The sequence below is a fragment of the Sminthopsis crassicaudata genome, chromosome 2 (genome assembly GCF_048593235.1).
Source record: "Sminthopsis crassicaudata isolate SCR6 chromosome 2, ASM4859323v1, whole genome shotgun sequence".
NCBI lineage: Eukaryota > Metazoa > Chordata > Mammalia > Dasyuromorphia > Dasyuridae > Sminthopsis > Sminthopsis crassicaudata.
This window is the reverse complement of record NC_133618.1, coordinates 520,065,073-520,078,711: the sequence shown is the minus strand read 5'-3', so window position 1 is coordinate 520,078,711 and position 13,639 is coordinate 520,065,073. Positions and strand designations below refer to the sequence as shown.

At 34.5% G+C, this 13,639-nt stretch overlaps 1 protein-coding gene across 2 annotated transcripts in view; it reads left to right on the top strand.

Annotated features, from left to right (window-relative positions):
- The window catches only part of FBN1 (fibrillin 1), a 267,909-nt gene that overhangs the window by 36,194 nt on the left and 218,076 nt on the right, over positions 1 to 13,639 (top strand). For both annotated transcript variants that reach the window (XM_074294433.1, XM_074294434.1), the window contains exons 2-3: positions 3,252 to 3,334; positions 5,231 to 5,329. In XM_074294433.1, the coding sequence (XP_074150534.1) occupies positions 3,252 to 3,334; positions 5,231 to 5,329 (182 nt within the window). The remainder of the gene's footprint in view (positions 1 to 3,251; positions 3,335 to 5,230; positions 5,330 to 13,639) is intronic.

Sequence of the window (13,639 nt, the reverse complement as noted above, 5' to 3'; positions counted from 1 at the left end):
GAACAGAAGGTTTGGCAATTGTCAAATGTTGTAAAATTACCCATGCATACATCTGGTAAATAAAAACTATTATTATTTTTTTAAAAAGACTTACATAAAGACTTTTGGGACAACCTATATACATGTATGCACTTGTAGTATAAACTCCCATGATGATGAAGACTGTTTTTGGCCAAGCAGGTATTTATTTCCTATTTGTAAATGTAAAATGTGCTTTCCTGGCCTCAGAATCTGATCTTTCATAAAGGAAAAAAATCTAATGCTCTGCCAATATTTTATGAGTTTTAATATTTCCAATAAAATAGACAATCAGTTTATTTTTGATAATAGTAATTATTTTTCTGGATAAGTACTACCAATACCACCCAACTTGTTTCGTAAGTTCCATTACACTGAATTTTTGCAGAAGGGAAATCTTGCATCTTTCTATTACTTGTCATAGGACAAAATATGTGATCAAGGCTTAGAACTGATAAGAACCTAAGAGCAATAACATTTAAAAAATGTTATTAGAGTTAAATATACTATGTAGCTTAAAGAACTAAAATAGAATAGCCAGAAATGAAATGTATTGAGGAGACAACAAATAAAAAGGCTATTAATCAATCACTTAGAGAATTTAGAAATGAAATGAATTGGACATATATGTCCTTAGAAGGTGACAACATAGATGGATAGCATGCTTTTTCTGAAGTTTGTTTCATTTAACTTACTATACATGTTAAAATGTATTAATTCAGAGGTGACTTTTCCCATTGCTTTTATCTTTATTTAATCAAACTTATTTTGAAGTCACCAGGAAGGAGAAGAAAAGGCAGATTTAGACTTTGATGATACAGAGAATGAAAAAAAAAAAAAACAACTTGATGCTTTTTCCGTGACATTCAGTTGTTTTTCAGTTATGTCCAACTCTTTGTGACCTTGGCAAAGTTAATGGAGTGGTTTGCCATTTCCTTCTCCTACTTGTTTTCTGGTCATTTAAAAAAAATAGTCATTTATGCAATAAATTCATAAGGGGATTGGTTCCAATAGCTCATCCTACTTGTTTTCTAAATGAGGAAACTGAGGCACACAGAATTAAGTGACTTGCCCAGGGTCACATAGCTAGTAAGCAACTGAGGCCAGATTTAAACTCAGGAATAAGTATATTTTTAATTCTAGGTCTAGCACTCTATCCACTGTGCCACTCAGCTGCCCATTGTCAATTTAAAAAAAACAACTTGAAAGATACTAGGATGGTAGATTTGAAAGGAGATTTTTTAAAAACCTATATGCCATAGGAGAAGTATATACTGCATAGAATTCTGTGTTTAAACACAGCCTCTTATACTTATCTACCTTGTGATCTCTTTGTGCTTCAGGCTATACCTCAAGATTTGTCTTGTAAAATTGATTTGTGTTGGTAGGAGTAAATCAGCTTGTGTACCACAAAGTACATTCTAAGTTAATTGCAATCAATTAAGCAGTCAGTAAAATTTATTAAGTCCTATAAGTCAATAGTCAATAATAAGTGTCAGGAATAAATGTTTATGGACTATCATGGGAGCTTATTCCAATTCAAATACAAATAGTCAATCAACAATGATTATTAAGGCATTGTGTAGTAGGGATTCAAAAACAAAGGAATAAACAGATCTTGTTTACTTTCTTCAGATTAGATAGTCAGTTCTAGCCAAATTATCTGCAGCAGTCACCCCTACTTAGGCATCATCACCTGATCTCCTGTGGCCCTCATGGATTCCAATATGCAGTTTTGGATTGTGTTTGGGTTGGGCCCCATGGCTCACTGGATATTACCTAGTATCCCACTGCTGAGGAGCTTAATTTTTGCCTGCATTAGCTCTGCAGACTAGGAAAACTTCTATGGAGACTGAGTACTTGCTGTCTACTGTATCTTCCCTTTCATATACATCAACTAGTACATTTTATTAAGTGCTATAGAGTTAAAAAAAAAAAGTTTAAATCATTGTATTTGTATCCATAAGGAATTTATCATTTTCTATAATATTTATCCTGGCAGAAGTTTTAAGTGTAGTCTTAAGCCCTGGTATGACTAATTTGTATTACTGAAGAAAGATATCCACCCAGTATAATGGAATATGATTCAGAGAAGGGTATGTGAATTCATATACATAGCCTACAACCATATTGCTAAATGTTTGTTATAATAAGGAACCATAAAAAATTGTGTGGGTGCTTTTTTTTTTTTTTTTTTTTTTTTAACCAAAAGTGGATTCATCTCTCTAGCTACTTTAAAAATGTTAGTCCTCTCTCGTCTAGAAGTTTGCCTCCACAAGCCAGCCTGGAAATAATTGTAAAAACAAAATTTGGCCATCTAAATCAACCCTTAAGTTTTCGCAATCAAAGTCAATATTTGGGACCTTAGAATGTTGCAAAATAAAATAAATGTTTCCCATTGTGTGTATGTGATCTTTATCTGTATACATAACTATAAATATATATACACATGTACATACATATATATATATATACACATACATATACATACATTTTAAAACTTTTATTTTTTCATTTTATTCACAATTATATCTTAACAACTTGTTTCTATAAACTTTAGAGGGAATATTTTGATTTCTTTCTCCTACATTGTCAGTTGGAACTGTGTCCCCAAGAAACCTGGCTGAACTGTTAGTTTGCAAAAATATTCCTAAGTGATATTGACTCCATATTTCTGTAGTTTTCCCTGAAAGCTTGTAACAACTGCCTTCCCAAACTTTGCTAAAGAAATATTTACATGTTTTGGCTTTTATTTTACTGAGTAATGCCATAGTTTGCATTCTTGTATTTCTGGTAAAAGTAAGAATGTTGTAACATTTTAGAGGTAGGCTGGGCCATAGGAGAAAAAAAATACATCAGATTTCAAAGAATAGATATTTGAAATCCTCAGTACAGTGGATTTCCTCCCCTATAGATAGATATAGGTGGTTTTTATTTTTAAAATTAGGTTCATATGGGTCTACTGTCTGAGTTCCTCACATGCTGATATAATTTCACATACTTCATATTGCTTCACTTATTTTCATTTTATTGACAGATTGCATGCATAGTTTATATTAATCATCACTGCAAGAGCCTTCCCAAAGGAATCATTAAAGTATCCCAAACTACCAAAACAGGACTTATTTCTCCAAATTTGTTTCCTGTATCCTATAGCAAAATGATTTTCTCATTTAGATTGTTAATCTCCCCCCCTCAATGAAAGTATGAAATTTATATGTTTTTTGTTTTAGACCAAATGTGTGTGGATCACGTTACAATGCTTATTGTTGCCCTGGATGGAAAACCTTACCTGGTGGAAATCAGTGCATCGTCCGTAAGTTCATATCAGAATTTTCATTCAAGTTTTCCAGGTGTTATTGTTTTAGTACGCATTGTTTCTAGTATTTAGTACAATTTAACTATATGGCATGAATGTATTGACTGCAAAGTCTACTATAAGTAGAATTTGACTTCAATTTAGGAAATGTATTAAAACTTTCCAACTTCTAGAAAGAGTTCCTAACTTGGATTCCATTGACTTATTTTAAAAATATATTGATAACAGTATTACAGTGTATTTAGTTTCCATTGTAACCTTATATATTTTATTTTGTGCATTTAAAAACTTTATTCTGAAAATAAGTCCATAGACTTCACCAGCCTGCCAGAGAAAAGCCCCCACTCTGTCTCCCTCTCTGTCTCTTTTCATTTTCTTCTCCCTCTTTCTACTCTTCTTTCTTCCTCTCTCCCTTTCTCCCTCCTTCCCTCCCTCTCTCTCTTTCCTCCCCACATCTGTTCCTTCTTCACTCTCTTTCTGTCTCTGGTGTCTGTCTTTGTCTCTTTCTTCCTCCATTCCTACCCTGCTCCCCAGGTTTAGATCTGCTCTAGGGTATAGCTTAATTTTGTCTTTACTTTTAGACTTTTCCAGCGACCACAAAGGAAATAAGAAGATCCATGGATATATTTGCATACTAATTGCATATACTTTGCATGCCTATAAAAATTGCTTGTAGGCATTTTTTTTTGGGGGGGGAATACCATTATTGCTTCGCTTAAGAGCCTTTCTGAATTTTTCTTTTCTGGTCACTACCTAAGTGCATTATGGTATAACCATGTATTTGTTCATATTGCTTAAGGGAGGGAAATCACATTAATGTAGTGAAAGTAAAGTAATAATCAGGCAAATATAGTAGGAAGAATGAGGGATAATGCCAATAGGAAGAATGACTTCAGATTGAGGAGCCATGGAATAGTTCCAAGTTGGCCATAATTCCTTCTTTAAAATAGCATTTTAAATAGAAACCTATATAACTATATAGCTATAAACTATATATAGTTATGAATCATGGAATTTTATAGATGGAAGGAACCTAAGACTTCACCTAGTTTAGGGGTTCTTAATTTAAGGTCCACAAAACCCTAAGGGATCCCATGTACAGATTTCAGTGGATCCATGAACTTGGATAGGAAAAAAATACATCTTTATTTTCATAAACTCTAATTAAAATGCATTTCCTTGAATTATTTGAAAAACATTGTTCTGAGATGGAGTCAGTAGGCTTTACCAGACTTTCCAAGGGGTACACTGTGTGTGGAAGTTATATTTTTAAAAAATATTTTTTATATATTTTCCATTGAGAATGTTATTTGAGCCTCATCTTCCCTGAATTTCTTCCTTCCAAACTGATTTACGGTTTTATGAGCAGGATCATTCCTGTAGCAGATATATTCTCACACAATGATGAAGTTAGTATTGCTCATTTTGACAGTTACTGATTTAAGGCACAAGCACTAGTTTGTGTCACAGAAACAGTAATGGACTTTGGTTCAATTTGGTCTATTGGACAAAAAGGTCTATTGGGAGCTCAAAAAAAAAATCTATTCATTCCTCATTACTCCTGCCTACCCATAGGCTTAATCTTTATCACAGTCTATTCTGTAGAATCTCCGTAGTTATTGGTCAGGAAGTTATGTGAGAAGCTATAGTGTAGAGAAGAGAATTGTAGTGCTGGAGAGAATCTTAGAAGTGATCTTGTCCAATAGTCTTGAGGAAATTGAGGCTCAGAAAGATTGGGACTTATTTGCTCAAGGTCATGCAACTTGAAAGTGGTAGAGCTAGCTAAGTGTGCAGGTCTACTGAATATTGGCTGGTAGTTGTTTTCTGTTATACTCTATTGTATCTTCATTGCTTTCAATGAACTTACTAATGAACCATTGGTTTTGTTTGTAGCAATCTGTCGGCATTCCTGTGGAGATGGATTTTGTTCAAGGCCAAACATGTGTACTTGCCCAACTGGACAAATATCTCCTTCCTGTGGCTCAAGATCAAGTGAGTGTTATGCACATGATAGCATAGGATATAAAATGATACAGTAATTCCTTTATGTGGCTTAACTTCCATATTAGCTTTTGGCTTTTCATCTGCTTGCTTTATTTTTTCTCTCATTTGAACAGTCAGTTTTTCTGTTTTCCTATACACTTGGAACAGCTTTTTATCTGCCCTGCCCTGAACTTTTGGCATAAGTGTATAAGCCTTTCCCACTGGGAGATTGAGATTCAAAATCAAGTTATTTAATAATAATAAAAATGTATTTAGAGACAATAAAGACTCCATTTTATCATAGCAATATAAAACAAGAAATAATTCAAACAGTTTTGGGGGTGATTTGCAGGGAAGTACTAGACAATACAGCTTTTTTTGCTGCTGTCCCGCCACTCAGTTTTTGGTTCCAAAAGGACACCACCATCATGCGGTATTCTTTATCTTTGCTTTCTAGTTTTCCCAAAGCAGAGTGATAGGCAAGTGACTCAGGGAGAAGAAGGTTACTTCCTAGCTGGTGCTGGGAAAAGACAGAAAATGTATAGCTATATAGTGAGCCCATAATTACCTCTTTCCTACTGCTAGCAACTAGGCAAGACTGTAATTTCCCTTTTTCTCTACTATACTCACCCCCTGGGTTGCTTTTTAGTGACTTTTTTTTTCTTTTTAAAACAACCCTTGGGTGTTATTTGGGGTAGAAAGAGAAAATTGGAAGAGTCCTTTTCTCTATACTGTCACAGCTAAAGTCTCGAGTGAATTTTTTAAATGTATTAGATTCTTTGCTGAGTATGTGATCTTACTGATATGGATATGTCGTCTAAGAGGATATAACAATCTCCTGCCCTCCTAAGTTCATTATGCCTTTAACCTCCTCCGCCTCCTCCTCTTCACTTTCTCTTCATCTTCCTCCTCCTCCTCCTCCTCCTTCTTCTTTTTTTCCCCTGAGGCAATTGGGATTTAAATGACTTACCCAGGGTCACACAGCTAGGAAGTGTTTTAAATATCTGAGAACAGATTTGAACTCAGGTCCTCCTGACTTCAGGGCTGGTGCTCTCTGTCCATTGCGCCACCTAGCTGCCCCTGAATTTCAGTTTTTAATTTTTGAAAGAATTTTTTTTTTTTTTTTTTTTTTTTTAAAGAAAAGTTGATCCTATACTTCTGAAGCATTACTTGAACATAAGTGGAAATGATTTTGAGTGTCTCTAATGTAAGGAAATTTATTTTAAAAAAAAGAAGGCTTTAATTCATTCAACAAATATTTATTGGGTATTTAGTATGTTCAAGGCAACAGTTCTCATTTCTTTAAACATCTTTTTTTAAAAAGAGACTTGAGATATTCAAATTATTGAAATCCTTCTGAATGTTATAAAAAGAACAAGGTTGTAAATTAAATATCACTTTTATATTATTCAATGCATTGTGAATGTGGCTGCTTTGTTAGTTTTTAAAAAGGTCTCATTTATTCATATATTCAATGTATAAAAATGTAATCAATTAATACAGTATATTTATGTTCCTTTCATAGGGCTTAGAGCATCTTAAATTATGCATGTGGCTTACTTTTTATGTCATGAAATTATTTCTTTTCTTTTCAACATTTAATTGGTTATGACTATAATTTATTTGATGCTTTTACAGTATTCTAGAAATATGCAGTGATATAAATTTGTGGAGACTACTGGTATTGAAGAAGCTGTGGCATAAGTAATATCTTATGGTTACTCTACTTGAGATAATTGCCAGCATTTGCAAATGTTTTTCCTAATTTGATCTTTACAACAAATCTGTGAATTGGTGCTCTTATAATTCCCATTTTTCAGTTGAGGAAACTCTAGTGTAAGTGACTTGCCCAAGATCTTACAACTAATAAGTGTCTCAAGGTAGGATTTGAACTCAGGTCTTTCAGATTCCCAAGTCCATAGAACCCTATGAACTATGTTACTTAGTTGTCTTAACACAGAATAACATAGAAATCAGTTACTAATTAATTATGATAGAGGTAGAATCCCATCTGAAGGATAGAGCTATCTACTGTATTGCACTGTATACAATATTTATAATACACTCTGAGAAAACATATTTGTTACCTGCTGTAAAAGTCAGTCTCTTTTTAACACTTAATATTTTCCTTAAAATAGGTACAATGAATAATAAAGATGAAATGAAATGAAAAGAAATAAAAAAATTATAGAAAATTCAAAAATCAGGTGATGGGCACAAGAAGGCTATAGCATGTCACCAGTGATACTCCATACAAGTAGCATGAACTCAATCAATCAGTAATTATTAAATTCCTACTATGAGTCAGGTACTGTGCTAGGTATTGGGGATATAGGTACAAAGAATGAGGTAGTCTCTAGTCACACTGACTTTACATTCTAATGGGGGTAGACAACAAGTACATATACAATATATGTAGCACAAGTATAAAGATATGGGTAATGTTTGCATGGAAATGCATGACCATAGACGTATGGAGAAAAGGGATTCAGTGTCATGGATGAGAAGGAAAGAGAAGGACAGATTGGCTTGGTCACAGAGTGTGGCTGGGAAAATAACATGCAAGAAGTTGGAAGAGAGGTGGGAGCTAAGATCTGCAGGGCTTTAAAAACTAAACAGATTTAAATTTTATTCTCAATGCAATAGGAAGCCACTGGAGTTGGTTGAGGAGGGGAGTCACGTGGTCAGATCCGTACTTAAGGAAAATTACTTTGGCAGTGGTGTGTAAAATGGACTGCAGTGGTGAGAGATTTGGGGCTGGGAGGCCAATTAAGAGACTGTTGCAATAACGGAGGTGAGAGGTGATTGGTGCCTGAACTGAGATGGGAGCTTTGTGAGCAGAGAGAAAGGGTAGGAGAGATGTTGTGAATATCAGCCTTGATTCATTCCTCTGTTGGTTGCTTTTACTTAACTGATTTCTTTGTTACAAGGAAGGCTCCTTTAGGGGTATGTAAGAATTAGCACTGTACCTAGAAATAGAGGTGATATAAAAACAAAAATATATGAAAAGAATTTTTAAAAAAGTAGTATTGAATACACCATCAAGACTGTAGATGAAAAGAAGAACCATTAACATGACACAAAGTGAGACAAAATAGATAGCTAGTCTAGGTGGTACTCTTACATTCCCCAAGACAGAAGAGAATAAGAAGATTCCCAGAAAAGTGGGTATAATTTTTGTAGAGGATTTATGGGAAAATATAACTAATATTTACACTGAATGAAAATGTAGTCTGCCTACAGGAGAGGAGTACCCAGTATTAGTAGAATCATCTTATTTCTCAAAGTATCAAGAGTGAAAATCCCAAAATGTAGAGAAGTCAGTTACCATGTTTTTTTTTAGCTTTTTATTTTCAAAATACATGCATAGATAAGATTTACTATAGTTTTAAGGATCATTATAGAATAGGTCCAATTCTAGCAGGCAGCCTTGAGAAGGGGAGTGACTTGGGAAAGGAAGATATTGAAATAGATGTTCAAGAAGATTTAAAGAAGCTCTGAGATAGGAGCCACCTCTTAGCTGATAATGATAGTGTTCTCTTATGTCAATGAGGCTTCACATTAAAAAGAGATCCCAGTAAATTCCAGTGAATCTGTGAAGAGTAGCAAGTTTATATAGATGTCCCATAAAAAAAAATACACATTGAAAATCTTATGGTGCTTTGTTTTACAAGACAAAAAAAATTATGGGCATTATTACTTAAATTATTAATAAGATTTTTCTTTTAGATCATTAAGAAGGAGGAAGGAGCCAGTGTAATTGGTAGATTGAGGATAGTTGTGAATTAGAAAAAGATTCACTTGAGAAATCCTATAAGTCAAATTTAAACTTTGAAAACCATTAATTCATCTAAACTCTCCCTGACTATATTTTCAGCCTTTACCATCTTCAGAGGGTAAACAAATCCCATAAAAAGTTATATAAAATCATGCTTACCTTTATTAGTACTAAATACTTTTTCTGGGCTTCAAGGAATATCTCTTAATATTTTGGACTCTATCAAGCCTCTTTTCATCCTATCCTCATTTTCTACCATTTTACAAATTTCTATGACATTCAGTTTGATTGGATTTTGAGAACTTCTCCATTCCCAGCACCATGCCAGGAACCATGGAGATTTAAATAGGAATAGAAGATGTCATTCCTACCCTTGAGGCAAATGAGGGTAATTCTATACTTGTAAGTGAAAGATAGCATGGTGAAAATTTCAGAGTGAATCCGGAGTTTAGGGAGTTCCTTGTGGGCTGGGGTTAATCAGGAAAAGCTTTATAGAAAAGGTCAGTTTTGATCTGAGCCCGCAGGGTGTAGATTGGCAGAAAGGAAGGGGTAGTATAACTCCTTCTCAGCCTTGGATGAAGGCAGGCTGGGAAGTCCAGTCCACATTTTAAAATTCTATCCTCATGAATAAATAAGGCTTTTCCTCTTTAAGGTAATTTAAATTGTCCATCTCTCTGGAACCTCTCTATGTCTGTTTTCTTTCTTTCTTTTTAAAAAGATACTTTGGACAGCACAGAACATTTTATATGAATTCATCCTAACTGGAACTTGTCTCCTCTCATTTGTTCCCCCAAGTGTCTTGTCCAAATGAAAATGGTTTTTATCCTGTAGTGACTTCTGCCCCTGGAGAACTGTTGTCTCAGGTGTTCAGTGGAGTCATGTAGTAACTTAGTCTAGCTGTTTAATTTGTCTGTCTGTGGTTTTCCTAGGGCTTACGTTAAACTTAACATGCCAGGAACACACATGCTTATTTGCAAATTGCTTCTAATGTTCCTTCAGTCAGCTCTGTGCCTGCCAAGCTAATGGCAGGTCTTGTGTCCTTAGAATTATTCCAGGTTTGATGCAGCCCAAAGAAAGCCTTTACTTGAACTACAGACACACCAATAGTACTCTTGCATTTCTCTTCTTCCTTTGGTTGGCTCCCTCCTTCTTGACTTAAGCCTTTGATTCAGAGTAAGACTATGATGAAGTGAATGGAGATCTGGCCTTGAAGACTAGAAGTACCAGATTTAAGTTGTGCCTCTGATACATTCTGGCTATGTGTATTTGGGTATCTCGTTCTCCATGTTCTTGGCAACTCTCTAAAATTCAGTTGTAGAGAAGGTAACAGTAACAACAACAACAACTGACTTGCATGTTGGTAGAAGGGGTTTCTTCTCTGAGGAATAAAATCACAGGTCCAGCCCCATCCAATATCCTTAATAGTGTTAGGTTGATTGTATCCGAAGAATATTTCTTTTTTTCTTACCAAGACGTGATTTTTCTTGTGAAATACATGCCAGCCTTCTTGAATGAATTGCTGTAGAAAACTGCTGGCTATATTCTGTGTAGGGAAGAGTATTCTGAACATACTACTTTAAAGCCATTTTAGATTATTTGATACGACACTTTCTAAAAGCCACCTTACTTTGAGCTTGGTTTCTTATTGGGCTAAAGCAACCAATGTCACAGTGGATAGAGTTGCCAGGCCTGGAATCAGGAAGGAGAAAGTCATCTTTCTGAGTTCAAATCTGGCCTCAGAGACTAGCTATTTGACACTGGGTTTGCCTCAGTTTCTCATCTGTAAAATGATCTAGAAAAGGAAATGGTAAAGCAATCCTGTTTCTTTGCCAAGAAAACCCCAAATGGAGTCATTGGAAATTTGAATACAACTGAAACAGCTGGACAAGAACAGTCTCATAGATGGCTACTTATGACATCCATAACAAGTAATAAGGCAGCCTTCTTTCTGATTCTTTCCTTTCTGCTCACTGCTACAGACCTTGCTTGTTTCTCACCCAGTCCCCCGCCCTTTAAAGTGTTTCAGGTTCCAAACAACTAACTTACAAATGAACTTTTGGAACACAACACATTTGTAAGTTGGAGACTGTCTGTTCGTACTGAAGTTTTGATTGCTAACTTTGAATTTCTTGGCATTTTCAGTTTCTGGCAAAACCTTGATGTGAGTTGAATTTAGGGATGTATTCTGACTTGGAGTATGTAGAGGTTCCAATGAAGTAAATAGAATCCTTATATATGAATCCAAACTCTGTCCATGTTTCAGGGTATTAATTTTAGGTCAGCTGTTTCGACAGACTGAGGGCCTGGTTCTATAATTGGTCTGCATCTGGAACTCTTGTTCAAATCAGTGTAAATTTAGGGTGTGGATCAATTGCAGGAGTGTGTCCAAAATGAAATCAAATCACATATGTATTCTTTTTAACTGTTTCCTTCTTATGCTAGGAACCTGGTTGCCCACCTTCATCATTATCTGGTAGAGGGTCTTTGCACTGTCATAAAAAAACTAGAAAGATCTCACTTTTTGTTAAACAAGATAAAACATTGAAATTGAAATGTCATTTTTCTAGAATTCTAAGTCTTGAAGCCAATTACAGTTACATATGTATATGTAACAAAGTGGATAACTAAGATCCTATACTATATTGGTGAACTTGTTATGTTGTGCCAGGGGACAGAGTTCATTGATTTGTATGGATCATTGGAATAATAGTTATTTCATGTCACAAAAGACTTAGAGAATAATTTTACTTTTAAGAGGATAAAGTAGTATCTTCTTTATAAAATAAGTAAAAAAATATCATGGAAATTTTGCTGGTAAACTAGATTTTACATTTACAGGTAACTTTTATTCTCAAGAAAAAGAGAATGAATCTATTCTGTCTTCAACTTGAACAAATAATATAAAAATCACTATTTAACTACTGTTAGCCTTTTTATCTCAAAGTAGTTAAATGGCTTTGGTGCTCATGTGGGAATGGAAATTAGCTCTTGGCATGACTTACTTTAATTGAAATCAGTTTGTGGTTTTAAGTTCCTATGCTGCTTGACAGATGACATCATTTCCTATGCTTTTCCTAATCCCCTCTGTTTTTCTAAGATTGTATGAAGCTAAGTTTAACTACAAATTTAAAGTAACTATACACCTTTTCCTGACCTACTTAGGATAGCATCCAACCTTTTCACCAAATCGTTATTCTTGTATACTTGTACACATTTTCATAGTTAAAAAATATTTTAGGTTGAGGAATTTTAATATAATCTTAGCAACCTAAATTTAATAATACAATTAAATCATTTTCCCAGGGGGTTTGAGCTCTATAATAGTGTTATGGAAAAAAAGGGATTTGTAATTTACTTTATACATGAAGAAATTAAGGTACAAAATGGTTCAATAGTTTCTATTGTGATTTAGGACCATGGCCACATTCAGGCCTCAAGTCAAAATTTCTTAGACTTTATCTTTCAGCACAATCTTTGACTTCAGCCTCAAATAGCATTAGCTAATGAAATTAAAATACAACAATAGGCAGATTATTTTAAGACCAACTAAATAATCTTTAGAGTTTAAGATGACAGATCATTTCTTGAATTTCATGTAATTTGTCTAACTGTTTTCATGTTAGGGAATGTCCTTGAGAAGCTAGTGGACTGGTGTATATATATTTTCTCTTAAAACTTATAGACTTTTTTTTTGACACATGCCCTTCATTTTTAATGTCAATCAATCAGTAAACAAGCATTTATTAAGTACCTACTATGTGCCAGACATTGGGTAAGGGACTGGGAAATACAAAGATATAGTAATGAAGTAGTCTCTACTCAAGAATCTTGCCTTCTATGGAGACAACATGTCTCTAAGTATATGCAGTCAGTCAACCATTTATTAAACACTCACTATGTGCCAGGGATTACAGAATAAACATATACAGAATAAATACAAGGTATTTAGGATAAGAAGGCAGTAGTAATTTGGGAAATAAAGGAAGTTGATGCATAGAATGTGATTCTTGAATTGCATCCTGAAGGAAGTGAAGTGAAAACTTAAATAAGTCAGAGGTGAGGAAGGAGTACAGTCCATAGACCAGGCATGGGAAAGTGCCATGAAATAGAATGCTGGGTTTGAAGAACAGAAGGAGAACAAGTTTGGCTAGATTATAATGTGCAGGAGGGGGAATGATGTATAATGTTTAATGAAGAATGGAGGATAGTTTTTATATTACAGTTATAAGAGATTGAGAGAATGGTGATGCTGTTAGCAAAAGAGGGAAGTAGGGAAGAGAGGTGTGTTTTGGGGAAAAAAGATGAGTTTTATTTTGAACCTATTAGATTTGAGATGTCTCTGGGATAGCTGGTTAGAAATGTCCAGTAATGATTGATATGGAAGTAGAACTCAGGAGAGAATCTGGGACTGGCTATGTAGATGTGTGAATCCATCTGCATAAAAATGATAATGAAATTAAAGAGAGCTGAAGAGGTTATGAAGATGGAGAGAGAGAGAGAAGAAGAAGAAGAAGAAGAAGAAGAAGAAGAAGAAGAAGAAG